At 43.5% G+C, this 22,386-nt stretch overlaps 1 protein-coding gene across 1 annotated transcript in view; it reads right to left on the bottom strand.

The window, feature by feature from the left end:
• The window catches only part of NPAS2 (neuronal PAS domain protein 2), a 100,135-nt gene extending 78,257 nt beyond the window's left edge, over positions 1-21,878 (bottom strand). Inside the window, exon 1 of the mRNA XM_088454031.1 lies at positions 21,622-21,878. Coding sequence (XP_088310157.1) covers positions 21,622-21,878 — 257 coding nt within the window. The remainder of the gene's footprint in view (positions 1-21,621) is intronic.
• Positions 21,879-22,386: the final 508 nt, after the last annotated feature.

Genomic DNA, 22,386 nt, shown 5'->3' on the forward strand with positions numbered 1-22,386 from the left:
GGGTTAGGCACCCCCCCAGGGGACTTAGGTTTAGGCGGCGGGGAAGGGGGGGTTAGGTTTAGGCACTTAGAGGGGGGATTAGGGTTAGGCACAGGGGGGAGGTTAGGGTTAGGCACCCCTAAGGAAGGTTAGGATTAGGGGGTTTGGTTAGTTTGTACTTACCTACGGACGATCGGGATTTCCAGCGCCGTCGGGCTGCCGCTGCTGGGATCTCTGCATCTGTCGGACTGACGCTGCCGGGAATCGAACTGCCGGCCATGCGTCAGCCGGTATTTCATACCGATTCCCATGAACATGTGTTCTTGGGTTATTTCTATAAAAACTACACCAAGATTCACATTCCTGCCAACAAGTAGTTGGCTTAACATATCTGTTTTCTAGTGTGAAATACCACAATAACATTTAAAATATAGCATAATGTAAACTAAGAATGTAGTTGTAAAAATAATAAAACAGTAACCAACACTTTAGACATCCTAGTGGTAATAACTTATAATTTAACGACTGACGCGGCTGGCCGGCCACCGCAGAATCGATAGACGCTGGGCACTAGAGTGTGCCCAGGGTCTATTCCGCATGCGCAGATCGCCAGGGGAATGGCGCGGCCGCCTTTTCCTGGCGATCTCCTCACAGCACATGCGCAATATGCCGGAAAAATGGCCGCGGCGGACATTTTCCGGTGTTTGAACAGCGCTGGGAGACCCGACACAAGACTTCGGAGAGGTAAGTAATACATAACAAAGTATGGGTGCAGGGTGTGCGGTGCGGGCCCCCCCGCTCCTGGGTCATAAACCCAGAAGTCCAGGGTGCAGCGCTGATCGCAAAGAACTGCTCTTATCGGAAGAGCTGTCCTTTGTGGTACTGAACGTATATATGTTAGTACATATGTGATCAGTAGGGATGTGATGTAAATGACCCTCTTTCAATATACTCAATAGAAGTTCAAATAGGCAGTGCACACCCGGGGTGGGATGTACTAAGATTGTGCGGTACACATGAAACACATAACACATTCAAATCTCCTCATAAATGCTGGGAGGAGGTGTGGCTGTGCACTGCTGAGCCTGCTGGGACATCCTCAGACCACAGCCACGCCTCCTCCCAGCATACAGAGAGGAGCAATGGAGAGGACTGAGTGACGCAGTTAGCACACCTCCTTTTCTTTTTTTCGGCCCTCTCTCCCTCCCACCACAACCAATTTCCCGCCGTTTGGGCTTGTTTTGTTCAGTACTTTCTCGGCTTTTGTTTGGAGTTAGCACTGAATGTGTGAAACAAAACGTTGTTGCTGTAAAAATGAGTTCTTCTCGGAGACGGTGTACTAACAACCCTAATGTTTTTGTTATATTTGTGGCAAATGTAGTGTTGCAAAAGAAAGAAAAAATATTACCTTATTCGTAAAACAAGCTTATTTTGTACATCACATAAGCCAGCAAGATAAGATTTGGGTGCTTCACAAAGTTTGTAAAACCTGCGTGGAATCACTCCACAATTGGTCTAAAGGTGATTGAAAAGGACTTAATCTCGGCATAGCTATGATGTGGTGTGAGCCAAAAGATCACTTGAGTGACTGCTATTTCTGTGCAGTAAATGTGAAGGGTATGAATCGATTTAAGAAACACAAATGGGAATACCCAAGTATGAATTCTGCAAAACAACCAATACCACATAGCGAACATTTACCTGTACCATAATTCAGCTCTTTGTGCAAAGTTGAATGTGATGATGTGGAAATGTTAATTTCATCCACTGCAAGTGACAACACAGATGAAAGTGAGTTTGAAGAAAGTTCCTCTACTCCACCCAAATTTTCTCAAAAGGAACTAAACGATTTAATTAATGACTTGAATTTATCGAAAAAAGGAGCTGCGCTTTTAGCATCCAGATTTCAAGAAAAGCACTGTCTTGAGCCGGATGTTACTATAACATCGTATCAAAATAGAGAGCAAGCCATACTGCCGTTCTTTAGCCAAGATAGCAATCTTGTGTATTGCAACAATATTCTGGAACTTCTCCATATGATGGGCTTACCAGAATATCGAGCAGAAGACTGGCGGCTCTATTTGGATAGTTCTAAATGGAGCTTAAAATGCGTATTACTGCACAATGGGAATAAATTTGCGTTGATTCCTATCGGTCATTCAACAAAACTTAAAGAACAGTATGAAAATATCAAGTTAGTCTTAGAAAAAATTCCTTATTCTCAGCATCAGTGGTCTGTTTGTGTTGATTTAAAAATGGTAAACTTTCTACTTGGCAACAAAGTGGATATACTAAGTATCCTTGTCACATATGCTTATGGGATAGTCGTGCAAAACAAAAGTACTGGCAGCAAACCATATGGCCTCCAAGAGAAGTTATAACTGTAGGAGAAGCCAACATCATTCAGGAGCACTTAATTGACAGGAAAAAACTCATACTGCCGCCTCTCTATATCAAACTGGTTTAATTAAACGATTTGTAAAAGCACTGGACAAGACAGGCGATTGTTTCACGTATATTTTTTTTAACATTTCCATCTTTTAGTATTGAAAAATTAAAGGCAGGAATTTTTGATGTCCCACAGATACGGAAACTGGTGAAAGTTCCAAATTTTACCACATCTATGACTGAAACCGAATCTGAAGCATGGCTGAGTTATGTGCCTGTCATTCAAAATTTTTTAGGCAATCACAAGGCAGACAACTATCATGAATTAGTCCACAACATGCTAAAATGTTTCGAGAAAGTAGGTGCCAACATGAGTATTAAAGTACATTTTTTGTACAGCCATTTAGATCACTTCCCGTCCAATCTAGGAGATTTAAGCGAAGAACAGGGTGAACGGTTCCACCAGGATATTCAGGTAATGGAAGAAAGATATCAAGGAAGGTGGGATCGTCACATGATGGCCGATTACTGTCAAAAAACTTTTTCATATCTTCCTAACACTTATGCATGTAATTATCCAGTGTCTTTTTATAACATTTTAAGAAACAAATTTAATCAGAATAAAAATATCTTTTTAACTATTTTTAACATTGTATAATTAATTTTTGATAAATATTAGACATATGCATATCTCAAAAACTAGAGCCAATTGAAAAATAAGCATGGCATATTCATGATCAGGAACACAAAATTAATCAGAATCGACTCTTAAATCCCTGGCAACAGATTGACTGTTCCCCAGTGTATAGTAGATTGTAGTAGTGAAACTTTGTTTTGGGGAAGAACAGTAAGGAGACTATTTCAATAATCAATGCGGGAGATAACGAGTGCATGAATTACAGTATTTGCATTGTCTTTTTTAAGATATGGGATATTCTGGCTATTTATTCTAGATATTTTGTAGATGTATGTAATGTGATTTGGAAATAGATTGAATGTGGGAAGCAAAAGACTGTCCAGAGTTAAGGATGACATCTATGTAGCAATCTTTCAGTGCAGGACAAATTTTTTGTGTTATGAATAGTGATAGAGATATCAGGTTGTTAACTGCTATTGGCACCTGGAAATATCATTTTTTTTTTGAGGTGGTGAGATGACATCCAAGATGAAGTAGCAGGTGGGTGTAGGTAAGTCTCTCAAGTAGCTTGGAGGTGCATAGGAGCTGAGAGATGGGACAGTAGTTTGAGAGTTAGGGTCTGAATTTAGTTTTTTGAATAGGAGTAATCACAGAATGATTGAATACTAATGGAAAGATACCAATAGATAGATTACAAATTTTAGTTAAGGTTGGGATGAGCACTGGAGACAAAGCTCTTCTTATTTGTGAGGGTATAGTATCAAGATGAGAAGTAGTAGAGTAGGATGATGAAAATAGTGTAGATACTTCATCTTCATTTGTGGGTTCAGGGAATAAATTGAGCATAGGCATAGGAAGAGCATGCCATTTCATTTCGGAGCTTATCAATCTTCTCCTTGAAACAGGAAGGAAGATCTTGTGCACTGATAGTAGCAGGTGGGTTGGGTGTGGAGGGGTAAGTGATTTAAATGTATTAAAAAGTCTATTGGGGTTAGAAGTTTGAGCAGAGATGAGAGATTGGCAATTTTTGTTTGGCAGTGTCCAAAACCTTATGATAAGAGTGGTAGTCTTATATGTGAGGAAGTCACTTGAGATTTACACCACTGATGTTCCTCTTTACATGAGTTTTTCTAGGTGTCTTGTTCATTTAGAATGCCACAGTTGACATCTAAGTCTATGTGGAGAGTGATGGGTAGCTGGAGCCACTTCATTTCTACAGTTTGGATAAGATGTGATACAGCAATCTCAGGAGAAGTGAATGTAGAAATTGGTGAGAGTAGTTGTTCCAGAGAGGTGGAAGGTTGTTGAAAATAGCATTAATATTTCTGATGGTTAGAGGAGGCTTGGTAGACTTTAGTGACACTGAGCGTGAAGTAATGGAGGAGAGTGTGCAGGTGATAAGGATGTGATCTGAGAGAGGGATAGGAATGTTAGTGAGTTCAGAAACTGAGGATAGCCTGGTGAATACAAGATCAAGGCAGTGGTCATACTGATGAGAAGAGGAGTCAATCCACTAGGAGAGGCCGAGAGAGAAGGTTAGAGAGAGCAGTTTGGAGGCACAAGGAGATTGTGGAGTATCAAAAGGGATATTGAAATCACCCATGATGATGGTGGGGATGTCAGCAGATAAAAAGTGAAGGAGCCATGCAGAAAAATGTTCAAGAATTGTTGGTGTGGCTCAGGTGGGCGATAGATAGCAGCAATATGCAGAGAGAATGGGGTGAAAATCCTGATGGAATTTACTTCACACAATATAAATGTGAGTGATAGATACTGTGGTAGAACTGTGTATGTGAAATATTGGGACAATAATCCCACATTCTTTACTGTTTCCAGGCCTGGTGGTGTGGAGACCACCATGTGAAAGTGCTGCATGAGTGGCAGTGTCCAATTGTGTATATCATATTTCAGTTATTGCCAGAAGGTTGAGGTTGCATGGTTGGGTGTTAATATATTACAAACAGACCATGCATTCTATAAGGCACAATTTAGTGATATGGGGGGGTTATGGGAGACACGTGAGGTTTATGAGGTTAGCTGGATTGATATATCGTTGTGAATCAGAGGTATGTTAGTGGGGCCATGGCATCAGCCTCACTGGCTCCGGATGATCTCCACTACCGGACATTCCACTAGACGCCATCATCTTGCCGGCACCTCCTCCTTTTTGGCCTCTAGCAATCGTCATTTTGCGGAGCCTTTGATTGAGCATCCTGCTTAAACCCCTCTCTGCCACAGCACAGTGTCAGAATGCTATAGTCTAGTACTGTGGTTTTGCTATCTCCTGGATCTTCTAGAGTCTCCTGTGAATACTCTTCGGAATATCCTGTAGATGCTCTGCTAGATCATTTAGTGCCTCCCTAGGATAGTCTGCTGGTTCCTTCTCCCTCTGGGGATTTTCTGTTGGACTCTAGTCTCTTTCTCTCTACCAGTTTGTGCTTTCCAGCTGTCTCTTACAGAGGCTAATTATTATTGTAATTTTCTCACTCAGCACTCATTTACAGGTTTAAGTTACCCCTGGTACTACACACCCTGCTAGTTGTACCTGGGGTCTGTGGGAATACTGCAGTAAAGCACAAAGGGCCTGATTTAAAGTTGGGAATAGAGAGAGATCTCTCTCTCAACTGATCATCTTCGTGCAACCATGCTGCACTGCAGGTGGGGCAGATTTAAAATGTGCAGAGAGATTTAGATTTGGGAGGGACGTGTCCAAATTGACATCTAAAGTGCAGTGTAATAATAAAGCTGTGCAGTATTTGTGAGCTACATGCAAAAGCAGCCAGTATTTACACTACATGCAAAAAAATGATGTATTTACATTTACACCGCTTGCATTGCAACATGGTTAAGTGCTATCTCTCTCAAATGCTTGATTTTAGATCGCGTTTGACCAGCCCATGAAGATGGCATAATTAGCACTTAACAAGCTAATGGAGAGTGATAAACCACCAGCCAATCAGCTCCCAACTGTCACTTTTCAAACACAGCCTGTAACATGACAGTTGGGAGCTGAGTGGCTTGTACTTTATCACTCTCCAGTTTATTACTTTTCAGAGCTTAGTACATCTGCCCCTATGTTTAAAAAATGACAGGTAGGAGCTGGTTAGTTGGTACTTTATCTATATCCATTTTATCTGTCTCCAAAGCTTGAAACATCTCCCCCTGTAAGTCTCGGAATTCAGATTGGGCAGTATGAGAATCTCTTTAATGTGATTATAAACTAATAGGGCAGACTACAGTATATTAGGAAACAAACAATGCAGTTCTTGTTGGAATGTGCTGTGTGTGACCAAAATCAGGCACATACTGTGCTGTATATGGTTGTTTAGCAAATGTGCCTGACGACAGCTATAGACCAAGTTTCAGCCTAATGCAGTGAAAGCACCATAATGTATGTTTGGGGTATAGCACCATACATACATGATTAATAGGCTTTCCCAGTACAAAAATATATTTATATATTTTATTCTGAATCGATTGAACATGAATTAGTTAATACAAGCGTTGCTCTGACAAGCAGATATTTCTTGTACTGCCCATCCAATGACTGTAAAATAAATATGTAATCCTTGTTCAACTGGTTCATTTACCTCAAATGCCCTCAGAAAGTGCTAGGAAAACAAACTCTGGCACAGTGTGCCAAACAGCACCCTGCCCTAAAGTAAGAAAAAACGATTCCAAAACCGTATGCCTTAGGAAGCTGTTTTGCATAAAGTTGCCTATAATTTGGAGGATATTTTATATTTGCTATAATTGCAGAGCATGCAAAGAATTGGATTATAGCAATAGGTAAGCCACAGTTGCTCAGTCCTCCAACAATTCGTGCAGGCACTACTGGAGCCAGCTATACTGTGGACTGTAGCATACGTATGGGAAATAACCACAGCTCAGGGGTAACATGTGACTCACTGAGGCATAAAATCCTAAGGAACCTTGGCACATGTAAGTAAGCACATGTAACTCTAGCACATGTAACCTTGGCACATGTAACTAAGCATTTCAGTCTCATTCATACTTGCCTACTCTCCTGATTCGGCAAGGAGACTCCCGAAAATCAGTTGGCGCTCCCAGCCCCCGGGAAAGTAGGCAAGCATCCCAGCCCCCCGGGCCAAAATGGCGCGATCATGCCACCGGTCCGCCCCTATTGCCGTACCACCCCCGCTCCCCGCCTGTCCGATCTGGCTGCTCCCTCCCGGAGGGGACTGCCAGAATGTCGGCAAGCATGGGCTCATTATGTAAAATTATTCAAATAAATTAAAATGTAAAGTATGTTGGTGATTTGTGACCTGTAGGAGAGTACATGATCGCACATAGTTCAGACTAATCAGAGGTGAATGATATTGCAGCCACTACTGCGCCTTTATGCTAAGGCCATGACCGATGGTATTCATACAGACATGCCCACCAGCTTCCACCATGGTGTGTATTAAGATGCACCATCCGACATTGCAACTACCCTATGGAGGCGCAGATTATCCATCTGAACATGGCTGTCTGTGTCAGTGCAACTGCGTCTTTAGATACAGTCGATTACAGTGACACACCAGCCACCCCAGTTATCTCCCAAGAACGCCCACTGAAATCCCCACTCTAGCGTCTAAATTTGTTTCTGCGGTTTCCGGCGGTAACCATTGGAAAGCATGTGCAGTGCGACTCTATATGCCACATGTATGCGCAAACTCAAAATATAGTGCGACTGCGTGAGACATCTACATTACAATGTGCTCTGTTTTTCAGGCTTTGTGGGTAGATTAAAGAGCCAATCACCGGCAGCTTTGCCGGATAGTTTTAAAATAATGGTAAACCAGGCTTGTTTAACATTTATTCTTATTGCCGTTTTAAACTTGTCAAAGCCGCCGATGATAGACAGCTTTGATCCGAACTCAACGTGCAAACTCGAACCTATCCGAGCCTGCACATCCCTATTGATAACCCACTCCTTAGTAAATCTACTCCTTAGAGCACTGTTTTCCTACCTCAGGGAACCCTGGCAGTGCATGTTTCACAGATCTCCTTACAATTGAAATAATTAACTCCACCTGTAGGAGATCTTTTTACTTAAATGTTTATGTATAGAAGCAAAAACACTGTAAGCAAATCTGCAATACATAAACAAATAAATCAAGCATAATACCAAGTATTATACACAGTGATAAACAATATATATATTTCCGTGGATGTTTTTTGCTGAGAGTAGGCGTTCACATAACTCAAAACTTGTATAAAATACAGACACATACTGTATAATGTTTGGATATGAACATAAGTGGGAGGTACAGTGACAAGCAAATGGAAAGAAAGTGGGGTGTCTGGCGCTCACCCGTCAGGCAGTGTAATGGGAGGATCCCCAAAAGAATGAGTTTACCTGAAGATCTTTTAAAATGTGTCAGCCAGTGATGCAAACATGCCTCCCCTCCTGGTTTTCGCTGGAGGCTCCCGATTTTTTGGGTAACCCCCGCAACCCCCGGAAGGGTAGGCACTTCTCCCACATTCTGCCCACTTCAAAGATTTGTCAGGAGATCGGCAAAACCCAGCATGTTAAAAATCTCTGCCTCACTATTTCCGATAATTTTTGAGTCGGGAATCTAAGAATTAAGATTGTCCAACATGTTTTATTTTGCTAATTTCCCGACCCAGGCATTGGGAGAATGGCAAATTGGCCCGATACACTGTATTCTAGGCATGCTGGTGTATATTAGATAATAGCTTTTAATGTCATCAGTTTTCAGGAGGAATGAAGCATTGTTTCAATGAGCTGTAAGGTTTACCTACAAATTTATCCACGTCTGTACTCATAATATATGCCACCAAATCATGTATACATGTTTTTTGTGCATAGAATACACCCATGCTTTACTTCATGTGAAAAGAAATAAAATGTTTAATAATGGTACAATTTACCTTTAAGAAGCCTCAATGTTTTCAGTAATATGCTTTGTGCAAATACGCCAGAGCCCTTTATTGTACAAAATCATTTTCTGTTAAAATATTAGCAGCAAATTAAAAAATGCCTTATATGAATAGCATCAGCTAGTGAAGGAAGATGCAACAATGGGAAGAATGGTCTGATCGCAGTAGGTTTCAGTAATGTACAGCAGCTGTTACTATGGTGATGTGGCCCTGCTAGTATTATAGGAAATGAAGACCTACTAAGGAAAATCTATAGCTGAAATGTAACTCACTACTATATAAATGGGCTAAAAATGTCTTCTTTCATGGGACAGTCTAGTAAAGAACTTATTTTCTAAAAGTTTTAAACTGCTCAAAATCACCATGATAGAATACTGTCGTCCCACTGATTTGGCTAAGGGGTCAATCCTATTAGCCGCGATGATCTCGCCGGTGCGAGTCATCGCGGCAGTGGCCGCACTTTACGGCAGCGGCCACACTTTACAGCAGCCCGGATTCACCTGATATTGCTCGTAGCCCCCATAGGGCTCCGAGCAAAATTATGCAAACCCAGGCTTGGGTCGGGTAGCGAAGAGTGCGAGATGCGGTGCCGATCCCGGCATTTAAACGGCGTTGCAACGGCACATCGTACCCTTCGCACCTACTAGGATTGACCCCTAAAAGTTTAAGAGACGAAAGTCTGTATTTATATAACTGTGTAACAAACTTGATGTGTTCTCTGTTTTGCGGGTAGAATTACTTGGTCTAATGTGCAAGAGTCATAAGTACTGTACTTGGAATGGAGAGGAACCTAGAACATCACCTTATGTGCAATGTTGTGTATAAGTGTAAATGAGGGTCTCAAAAATATGCAGGTATTATGAGACTAAATTTAACAGTACATAACATATCTTGATGACAACAACATAGATAAAACATAATCTATTGAGAATATACATCTGAATGTTATAATACAATGTATCAATGTTCTGGTATTAATATATCTAATCAAGGCAATGATTATTATTATTATTATTATTATTATTATCATCATTTATTTATATGTTGCCACAAATGTTCTGCAGCGAACATTACATTACTTACAAAGTACATAAACAAGTTGTAGACATGTCACTTACAGAACAATACACTACAGGACCAGGACATGGATAATATATATTGCTACATTAGCGACCATAACACCCAGATAAGCAACAGAGCATAAGCAATCAAGTGTTAGGTACCCTAGTGGTGAGTAAGAAGTAGATGAAACTAAAGTAGGGAGAAGCACAAGAGAGTAGAGGGCCCTGCTCGTAAGAGCTTACATTCTGAAATGATCACTGAGCACTGGTGGTAGGTATGTCAGGTTGCTGGTATATGAGCTAATAATGTATAGTAAATGTTTGCCTTAATGAAAAGGATAGCTGCAGTAAGGATACAGAGCTGTCACTTGGTTTAAATGCTGTAATTAAGATTAAATGGTACTAAATCGTACTATGTACAACAATAGTACATAATGATAGATTAAAATTGTAATTAGCTTCCTATGCCAACACAAATCTACTATCCATGTTATTCTGTACCCAGACTAAATGTTATCTTAATCCTGTTGTTACAGAAGTGATCACAAAATATGTAAATTCATGAAATATATTAATCCATTACCAGCGGATTACTGCATTGTGCTCAAGTCCCCAAATAATGCCATACAAGTGCTCATGTCTTGAAGAATAGGATATTTGTTACATGTAGTGCTCTTTAGGCTTTACGTTAAAGCTAATTTGATGTGAACAGATAAACATGGAAGGACAATATCAAAAGTACTGAATGAAATACTTGGGAATTACTAAATGCTTTTACACACAAAGATGTTCTTTATATAAAACAACCTAGAAACAGGAAAGAAGTTATGAGGGGCAGCATATAATGTAAATATATATCCAAATGTATAATTCATAGTGTTATCAGATGTACAACAGTAAAAAAAACTAAGGGGGAGATGTATTAACGGCAAAATGCGGTAAAACCCCCGCATTCCCCGTATGTATTAAGCTTCGCGTCGCTAGGTAACGCCACCTTCAGGAGGCGTTACCTAATAGAAGCCTATGGGCTTCTTAGCGCGACGCTCGGGGCCGGGAGGGATCCGATCGGATCCCTCCCATGAGCCCCCACGGCCCGCGTCCTTCTGCGCATGCGCAGAAGGACTTCTGGGTGTTCAACCCGGAAGTCCCTCTGCCCGGCCGCATCGCAAAGGACAGCTCTCATCGAGAGGGCTGTCCTTTGCGAAATTCTTGGTACATACCGCGGTAATGAACCACGGTATGTACTCGAAGTCGGGGGGGATGTACCGCAACGGCGATGTCACCGTTAATACATCTCCCCCCATGTGTTGTTAAAGGCTTGGCAGCTTTATAGCTTTAGAAGTTATGGGCCTATTTAATAAGCCCAAAATATTATATATACAGCAATGGTACTTGAACTACTGGTGTGCATGGAAATTCTAAGGATACTATAGTCAAATTATGATGCTGTTTTCCAGAAATCTTTAATAATAAACTTTAGCTTAATATTGTATGTGATGTATTTGAAATTTAAGTTAACTAGGCACTTCATGTGAAGTTTATCATCTGATCGCCAATGGTATAATATCAGGTTATATATATAGACAAAAAAATGAACAAACAGGCACAGTAGGAAATGAGAGTATGGGGGTGAAGAAAAGGGAAGTGCATATTTTCTAATGAGTTTCTCACATATGGAACTTGTAATCTGTAATTATCAGGTCAGGGTTCTTCTAATCTTTCCTTGTAGATAACGATAATCCACATTTGTGTTGTAGACTAAAGTACATTTTGCATTTAAACTGTTCCCAGTTTTCATCCCATTATAAAGAAAGGATAAGCCTATAGTAGCACCACTTACGCATGACTACCTTGTCACACTTTTATTAATAATGCCTATGTGCATAACTTACTAGCTACAGTCATGTAGACAGAAGTAAAGCAGAGCTTTTCAAACATGGCCCAATGCGCCTCCAGTGTGCCGCAGTCCCGCCCCATTGTGGTTTGCAGTCTTCCAATGTTGTTTTTTTGCAAGTCTATACATTCAACACACACAGGAGTTAACACTACAGTGTTTTGCCACTGCACCTGTACACTGTATTGTGATGTTTTATTAGTTTTAATAAATTGTGAAACTTTATATATACATATGGAGTTTTTAAATGATTAGGAATTTATCTTTAAATTAGACTCTTCTAAAAATTAGAACTATGAGGCTCATTGTAAAGCCACTTCAAATGACCCGGCAATCTTGCTGATGGTTGGGGCGATTACCTTTGTCCTGGACCATGCAAGATAATAACGTTCACTTGTTTCGTCCTTCATTGATATGCACTGCACAGCATGTGAAATCGTGTGATAGGTGGTGCAGTACGACCAATCACACAACATCGCTGGCGACATGCGGGAGCGCGCAATAGTGCATACCCACTAGACAATGTGAAGAGGGGCGTAACTAGGTATTTGAAGGCCCCATAGCAAAAGTTTGAAAGGGCCCCTATGTACTATCCATTGGTGAAAAATGTATATAACACATGTTTGACAAGGAAGATAGGCCCCCCTAACGCTCTGGGCCCCATAGCAGCTGCACCCTTGCACCTATGGTAGTTACGCCCATGGATGTGGACAATTTGTCGTTCCAATTCGTATAAAATAGACAAATAGTCCAAATTATCGTTTAGTGCAGTGGTTCCCAAACTGTATGCCTCGGGACACCCTGGGGTGCCTCAGGTTGGAACCCCAAGTCCAGAATGAGGCTAACACCTCAGGATGACATTGAGGACCTTTGCCAGGGTAGAACTCTGTAGTAATGGAAATCCAGAGCAGAGTGGGCCCTGCAGTATAATATAGTTCTGGGACAGGGCCGAGCTCCGCGGTGCAGTGAGAGATGAAGCAAACTTGAGCCATGTGGGGTAGTGAAGTCGGAGCAGGGTTAAGCCCTGTAAGGCGATGAGATACCAGGACAGGGTTGAGCCCTGCGGCGTGGCTAGAGTTCGGAGCAGGGTTGAGCCCCGTGATGCAGAGAGGATTGCAGCAGGGTTGAGCCCCGTGATGCAGAGAAGATTGTAGCGTGTTGAGCCCCGTGATGCGGAGAAGATTGTAGCACGGTTGAGCCCCGTGATGTGGAGAAGATTGTAGCAGGGTTGAGCCCCGTGATTCGGAGAAGATTGTAGCAGGGTTGAGCCCCGTAATGCAGAGAAGATTGTAGCAGGGTTGAGCCCTGCGGCGTGGCTAGAGTTCGGAGCAGGGTTGAGCCCCGTGATGCAGAGAGGATTGCAGCGGGGTTGAGCCCCGTGATGTAGAGAAGATTGTAGCGTGTTGAGCCCCGTGATGCAGAGAAGATTGTAGCATGGTTGAGCCCCGTGATGTGGAGAAGATTGTAGCAGGGTTGAGCCCCGTGATACAGAGAGGATTGCAGCGGGGTTGAGCCCCGTGATGCAGAGAAGATTGTAGCGTGTTGAGCCCCGTGATGCGGAGAAGATTGTAGCACGGTTGAGCCCCGTGATGTGGAGAAGATTGTAGGGTGTTGAGCCCCGTGATGCGGAGAAGATTGTAGCGCGGTTGAGCCCCGTGATGCAGAGAAGATTATAGCAGGGTTGAGCCCCGTGATGCAGAGAGGATTGCAGCGGGGTTGAGCCCCGTGATGCAGAGAAGATTGTAGCAGGGTTGAGCCCCGTGATGCAGAGAGGATTGCAGCGGGGTTGAGCCCCGTGATGCAGAGAAGATTGTAGCACGGTTGAGCCCCGTGATGTGGAGAAGATTGTAGCAGGGTTGAGCCCCGTGATGCGGAGAAGATTGTAGCAGGGTTGCGCCCCGTGATGCGGAGAAGATTGTAGCAGGGTTGGGCCCTGTAATGTGGCTAGGGTTCGGAGCGCGGTTGAGCCCCGTGATGCAGAGAGGATTGCAGCGGGGTTGAGCCCCGTGATGCAGAGAAGATTGTAGCGTGTTGAGCCCCGTGATGCGGAGAAGATTGTACCAGGGTTGAGCCCCGTGATGCGGAGAAGATTGTAGCAGGGTTGGGCCCTGTAGTGTGGCTAGGGTTCGGAGCGGGGTTGAGCCCCGTGATGCAGAGATGACACTGTACCGATGCAGTTGACAACTGTAACAAGGATGAGTTCAATATTCACAGGAATTGAAAGACAACAGGCAAAGTAAATAGTGCAGCAAAATGGTGAAACTGCAGTGATGGAGCAATAAGCAATACTTAGGCAATAGGAATGCTGGGCCCTGTAGTGCAGCGGGTGACTGACATCAGAAGTTCATCTGGACTATAACAAAAGTCCACAGCAATCCACAGGAGTCCAAGAAAAGACCTGAAAGCAACGTTGCACAGACACTGAGACATAGTTAAGCTGGCTACACACTAGACCAACTTTCATCCAACCATCCAACTAGTTGATTGGTTGGAATGAAAATCTGGTAAGGAATGGGAGTAAATGATGATCAGCAATTTGCTCCTAAATGCCAGAAAACAGATGAAAATGGTCGTTCAGACAAGTTTTTAAATGTTTGATCTAAACAATTTGTTCAAAAAACTGTTTTTGTCCATTTTCTGGCATTTGGAAGCAAATTGCAGATTGTCATTTGCTGTCATACCTTACCAGATTTTCATTCCAACCAATCAACTAGTTGGCTGGTTGGATGTAAGTTGGTCTAGTGTGTGGCCAGCTTTAGTAACAGGCTTTATACAAGAGGCCTGTGATCCATAGGAAGTTTCAGAACATGTGACCCAAATGGAATCAGATTTGAAATAATGAGCAATCTAGGAATCCCACAACCTGACGACACCTGGGAAACAGATGATCACTTTAACACTTTATCACCTGAATGAGAAGCATGCCAGAAAGCAGGATAGCTCCTCCAATGACCACAATGGACCTTTGGCAAAAGTAGTCTATCTTAATGTACTGAAATAGTCGCAGTCCTGACAGTGGTCCTTTTGTGGCAGGGCTGAAATGCTTTTGGGATTAAGTTCATTGTCATGGCAAAGAGGGACTTTGCAATTAATTGCAATTCTTCTGATCACTTTTCATGACATTTTGGAGTATATGCAAATTGCCATCATAAAAACTGAAGCAGCAGACTTTGTGAAACCAATACTTGTGTCATTCTCAAAACTTTTGGCCATGGCTGTATATCCAGTAGTGTTACAGATAATGAAAAGTGGAATGGAGGCATGAATCTAGTAGAGTAAAAATGTAGTACACTAACATACCTCCCAAAATATGGATGCGGGACCCATATATAAGAAGTGTGGTCTTGTGGCAGGGGGCCATGGCTTGATATCATAGCCCCCACTTCTGCCTTTCTGGCACTCTGGGTGAGTGCCCAGTGCTCCCTGATTTGGATTCGGTATGATTTACCGCCGGCTGGCCTCAAATCTCGGCAGCAGCAGCCCGACACAGGTGGAAATCCCAAACGTCGGAAGGTAAGTATAAACTAACCTATTCTACCCCCTAACCCTCCCTTAGGGGTGCCTAACCCTAACCTCCCTCCCAAGTGCCTAACCCTAATCCCCCCTCTTAGTGCCTAAACCTAACCCCCCCTTCCACGCCGCCTAAACCTAAGTTCCCCGGGGTGGTGCCTAACCCTAACCTCCACCTGGGGGTGCCTAACCCTAACACCCCCTTCCCCTGGCCTTACCCTAACCTCCCGGGGGTGTGCCTAACCCTAAGTCCCCCCGGGAGCCCTAAACCTAAACCTCCCCCCCGCCTGTTCTCGGCCGGTGCCCGGCATCCCTTCGATCGGGATTTAGCCGCCAGTCGGCATTGCGTCCGCCGGCTTCCCGACTGTTTCCCCCTGAGCTACCCCCTGGGACTGTATCTATTTATCCACTCCTCTGTTGTGCCGCCCATCAGTGATAAAGTGCTCCCCCAAGCCCCCCACCCACACTCCATGGTTCACAACGGCCAGCAGGTGAGATTGCGGGACAGTTTCAGAAACGCAGGACGGTGGGTTATGCACTAAGGGGTATATTTATTAAAAGTCAGCAGCTCTGGCTGTGGGATTTAAAAGGACAATTAAATGTATTTAATATAGGCCTAATTGCCCTTTTACATTTCGCAGCAAAAATTGCCATCAACCAGCAGCTTCTAAAAGCTACTGCTTAGTAGATATGTCCCTGAGCGTACAGGTGCAAACATTTTTAATGTCAGTAGTTGGGTGCATCAATGGTATTGTCTACTAGGCGCAGATTAGTCTTATGGGTACATGTAGTTTTACCCTAAAGTGCAAAACTGAGATGTTGTTTAGTATGACATGGGGGTCTATTTACTAAGCCTTAGATGGAGATAAAGTACCAGCCAATCTGCTCCTAACTGCCATGACACAGGTTGTGTTTGAAAAATGAAAGTTAGGAGCTGGTTGATTGGTACTTTATTTCCGTTCACTCCATCCAAGGCTTAGTAAATAGACCCCATGATGTTTAAATAAGAAATAAAGGGAAACAGATGGGGAGGACGCTAAAGGCACTTCCACCAATATAATGAAACAGCTTCAAACATTCAAAAATGTTACATCATTTTTTGCTTATTGAATTACCCAATTATAAATTACCCCATAGATTAAGACATGATTTTTTGGGGTACTAATATATGTTTAATAAATGTAACCTACACTCTACCTTCAAACTACCATTAATATTAACATAATAATATTTCAATATTGACATGATTAACACATATATGTATTTAATCTACTTACTTTATTACTTTATTTATATGTATTTAACCTAATTTCTTAGACATAACTGATAACAAATAAATAATGGGTACTTGTGTACTTTACGGACTCATTGCAGAGAGAACCCAAGTATCCTACACTCATTATTATTATCAGTCATGATAATGTCTAAATCTCCTTCACGGAGAGGACCCTGACATCATCAGCCAGTGTCCAGCGTCATTCCCTACCATCCAAGTGGGCATAGAGGGGGAATATAACCTTGTGGTGAACGCAGCGAGCCACCGAGCCTGAAGTGTGGCGAGCGCAGCGAGCCCGCGAGGGGACAACTTTCTACTTTAGGTGGGGACAACTTTCAGTACTTCTGTACGTAAAGTACACAAATACCATTTAAAACATTCATTGGGTTCTCTCTGCAATGAGTCCGTAAAGTACACAAGTACCAAATAATGTACAATCTGCTATACGATACAGGACTTTCCAAAACTTCTTATAAGGTCCCATAAATTATGTGCAGCATCAGAAGATTTAAATTACCTGTGTACATCCTTTATACTTATATTACATGAGTATAATTAAACGATATATTGAGGAAAATGGCTAGAGTTCATATGTGGCTATGCCAAATATACAGTCAGGTGCATAAACATTGGGACATTGACAGAATTTTCAGATTTTGGCCTCTATTCACCACCACAATGGCTTTGAAATGAAACAAACAAGATGTGCTTTAACTGCAGACTTTCAGATTTAATTTGAGGGTAATTACATCCAAATCAGGTGAACGGTGTAGGAATTACAACGGTTTCTATATGTGCCTCCCACTTTTTAAGGGGCCGAAAGGGCTGTAACACTGTAATGTAGCATTTTGCATGCAGATACACCCGCAGTCCCACACAGAATATAGGTATGCTGCATATCATTTTAATCAGCAGAAGCTGCTTGTGCGTCCTATTTGCATGGCTCTGCAGGGGAGAAGGGCAACAAAATGGTACACTAGCGCAGGTGGAGGAGGGTCCGCCACACGTGAGGTGTTTTGGGGGTGCAGCGTGAGAGACGGCTGTGGGGGCGGGCTGCAGGTGTGCAGGGCAGTGGCAGCAGCGGGGCAGTGCACAGGGACATCAGCGAGCGACAGAGGGCTCACTGGCGCTGGGCATGCATCTGAGAAAATAAAATCAATAAAACACAGGTGCATGGACGTATCAGTGAGATCCATCTATGCATCTATGTTAAAATTTTTATATGTGTAAAATAAAAAAGGGGCGTGGCCCCGTCCCCACCCAAAGCACATCCAGCCCCGAGCTTTTCAGAGCCAGTCCTGGTTGTCAAAATACAGGGGACAAAAGACTTAGGCATCCCCTGTATTTAGCACAACCAGCACTGGTCTCAGCGAAGCCGGTCCTGGTTTTGCAAATACAGGGGACAAAAAGCATAGGGGTCCCCTCTATTTTCCATTACCAGCACCACTCTTTCTAGCAGGGGGATAATGCCTTTCACTGGGTCCCCCAGCCGAAGCATTGACCGCTAGACAGCCCAGGGCAGGGATCCCTAGGGAGCTGGTGACCCCCCAATAAAGGGGTCCCCTTTTTCCAGGACCCTCCATTCTTGGGCTATAACCGACACCCCTGGAGCGGTGGGTGCCGTGTTGATTGTGTGAAGTGACCCCACCCTCCCCCTAAAAGCACAACCGGGCTTTTCACTGCCGGTCCTGGTTGTGAAAATATATGGGACAAAAAACATAGGGGTCCCCCTCATTTAGCACAACCAGCAACAGGCTTTTTAGAGCCAGTCCTGGTTGTCAAAATACAGGGGACAAAAGACATAGGGGTCCCCTGTATTTAGCGCAACCAGCACTGGGCTCTGTGCTGGTCCTGGTTTTGCAAATACAGGGGAAAAAATTTATGCCACAGCAAAAGGAACACTTCAACCAGGTTACCCAGCCGAAACATTAACCCTGACCGTTAGTCAGCCCAGGCCGGGGATCCCTGGGGATCTGGGGACCCCCTTAATAAAGGGGTTCCCCTTTCCAGGGCACCCCAGCCCAAGGCTATCCCCGGCACCCCTGGGTGGTGGGTGCTGGGTTGATTGTGTAAGTGTGGTGTTATATATTTTTCTTTGTCGGTGAACCACAGGTCCAAGCAAGCCTCCCCTACATGCTGGTACTTGGAGAACCACAAGTACCAGCATGCAGGGCATTAGGGCACACTGGCACCTGTAGTCCACCTGTAAAGAAAATATTAAATTAAACACAATACACTTTAATATTGTAATATTTTATTTTACAGCGTCTTCACCTGTGGGGTGGCGGCCTTTAATCTCTTTTGTGTGGCTGCCACCACCCCAGGGCTTCGGTATCTTCGCCTGGGGGACACGGCGGCCTTTAAGCTCTTTTGTGTGGCCATGCCACCCCAGGGCTTCAAAGTCTTCACCTGGCTCAAACCCGCCGGGCCGTCGCTGTGGAGCAGCATAAATCACTGGGAAAATGGCGGCGCCCATTTTCCCAGTGACTCGCACTGCTGTCCCCGGGAAAACGGCATGGGCGCCATTTTCCCTGAGACCTGCGCATGGCAGTAGATTCAGGCACTTAGCCAGGATCTATTGTACCTGTGGCTGCCGCTGCACCGCCGGAGAGAGGAGGGGAGCTGCACTGAGTCTGCACGGGACCCCACCTCTCTTTGAAAATCACACCATAATCAGAAATGCATCTGTGCACAGTCATCGTTGTAGCACCAACACTTTATAAATTTCAATAAAACAATGCAAATATACAACCATTCCATTGTGTTTTCCTATCAGAAGCAAACAACACCAGAAACTACATCATAAAAAGTCTTCTCACCTTTCCAGACGGAATGTAGTTATGAGACCGGCGGCTGCGATGCCGCCGGTCTAAATCCCGACGGGGGAAGCCCGGCAAGGGACTTAAGATAGGCGTCGAAATACCGACGCCTATCTCAAGCCCGATGCCGGAACAGAGAAAGACACCACATATACACTTATCTGTGCCTGTACACTAATGAGAGAGAGAGAGAGAGAGAGAGAGAGAGAGAGAGAGAGAGAGAGAGAGAGAGAGAGAGAGAGAGAGAGAGAGAGAGAGAGAGAGAGAGAGAGAGAGAGAGAGAGAGAGAGAGAGATGTGCCATAAAATTGCCTTACATCCAAATGTAAATGAGACCCAAAGCAGTTAGTAAGATCTACTTGTTGATGAAAACACAGTGTTCCTTTTTAGAAATTGCATGTAGCCAAAGGGATCATTGTGCCTTATAGCCAATGCTGAGAGATATTATACTAATGATCCCATTTGAATGTATATATCTCTGGGGGTTTTATTATATAACAGCTTCATATGTGCAATCAGGGAGATTGCTAGACACTTCAGGGAGTAAGGAGGATGGCTATTATTTCAGGGAGTCTCCCTGACAATCAGGGAGACTTACCAAGTATGACAATAATTACATCCACTATATGTGCTTCTACAGGGGATGTAGTTATAGTAACAACGTGCGGCATCCCGGCTGAAGAAATCCCAGAGCTGGAATACCGATAGGACATACCCATTCCCTTGTACAGTAATACAATGACCTGTCTTTACCTGTACACTAATACACTATTTGGGTTGGGTTTGTGCCTGTAAACTAATACACTAGCTGTGGCAGCACAATACACTAATATGTGCCTGTATAGTGTATACTAATACACTGTCTGTGCCTGTGCAGTAATACACAAATGTGTGCCTATACACTATTAGTGCATGTACACTATCAATATACCTGTACACTAACACACTTATCTGTGCTTGTACACTTACTTGTGCCTGTACACTAATACACTAGCTGTGGCAGCACAATACACTAATATGAGCCTGTATAGTGTATACTAATACACTGTCTGTGCCTGTGCACTAATACACAAATGTGTGCCTATACACTATTAGTACATGTACACTAATACACTATCAATATACCTGTACATTAATACACTTCTCTGTGCTTGTACACTTACTTGTGCCTGTACACTAATACACTAGCTGTGGCAGCACAATACACTAATATGTGCCTGTATAGTGTATACTAATACACAAATGTGTGCCTATACACTATTAGTGCATGTACACTAACACACTATCAAAATACCTGTACACTAGTACACTTATCTGTGCTTGTACACTTACTTGTGCCTGTACACTAATACACTAGCTGTGGCAGCACAATACACTAATATGTGCCTGTATAGTGTATACTAATACACTGTCTGTGCCTGTACACTATTAGTGCATGTACACTAATACTCTATCAATATACCTGTACACTAATACACTTATCTGTGCTTGTGCACTTACTTGTGCCTGTACACTAATACACTAGCTGTGGCAGCACAATACACTAATATGTGCCTGTATAGTGTATACTAATACACAAATGTGTGCCTATACACTATTAGTGCATGTACACTAACACACTATCAATATACCTGTACACTAATACACTTATCTGTGCTTGTACACTTACTTGTGCCTGTACACTAATACACTAGCTGTGGCAGCACAATACACTAATATGTGCCTGTATAGTGTATACTAATACACTGTCTGTGCCTATACACTATTAGTGCATGTACACTAATACACTATCAATATACCTGTACACTAATACACTTATCTGTGCTTGTACACTTACTTGTGCCTGTACACTAATACACTAGCTGTGGCAGCACAATACACTAATATGTGCCTGTATAGTGTATACTAATACACTGTCTGTGCCTGCACACTATTAATGCATGTACACTAATACACTATCAATATACCTGTACACTAATACACTTATCTGTGCTTGCACACTTGATTGTGCCTGTACATACACTATCTGTACCTGCACACTAATTTCTTCTGTGCAATATATTAGTCATGTGTTCTATTCAGCCCATATGTACCTATCATTCACACATGTAGTAGCCAGAGCCCAGGCAGGACAGGTGGATGTCTTACCTGGCAGAGCTGCGGTGCGGTGGGCGCTCTCTCTGCTCTGTGCCAGTCTGTGCGAGGCTCCCCCGGCTCACTGTGCTGCTGTCCGCATAGGCGAGCTGTGTGAGTGGTGGACAGAGAGACCCGGCTCCCCCCGATATGCTGCGCTGGCTGCTGGCGCTGTGCGGTGAGGTCCTGTCCGGGGGCAGACTCCTGGGAGTGCTGACACCGGGAGACCCGTGATCTTTATGGCCGTTGCCTGCCGTGCCGCTATATCTCATGGTACCAGGAGGCACCGTATGCCAAGCTCGGAAGCCAGGAGAGTGCCAGCTTGAAGCTAGGAGAGAGGCAAACAGCCAGTGACAGCAATGTGCTGCATCCGGAGCCCCCTCAAATATCCCTCTCTAATCTAGAGGTGCGATCATGGACATGAGCCCCAGACAACGGGCACCATCTCGAGGTGGGCAGAACTGCATTGCCCCTGTGATAGCCAAGGACACCACCTTCCTCTTAGGTGACACATAAAATCGAGGCTTGTTATTCTCAACTAAGGTTACAATATAATGAAATCAAATGAGGAATATGGAGAACTGGGTGGGCAGCTTTGACATGGGCTGCTAAGATGCCACATATGGCACTGGATTTATAGGTGGGAGCCCAGAGGGGTGTTGTTTGCAGGCAGGGTGGATGATGGTGTCGGCTATGTTTGGAAGTGGGTCAAGAACAAAAAAATGACACCTTTTTTAATGTATGACTGTAAGAAAAGAAGCCTGGTGTAGGTGGTTTGCA

This window comes from Taudactylus pleione, unplaced genomic scaffold, assembly GCF_031769625.1.
Source record: "Taudactylus pleione unplaced genomic scaffold, aTauple2 ptg000609l, whole genome shotgun sequence".
Lineage (NCBI taxonomy): Eukaryota > Metazoa > Chordata > Amphibia > Anura > Myobatrachidae > Taudactylus > Taudactylus pleione.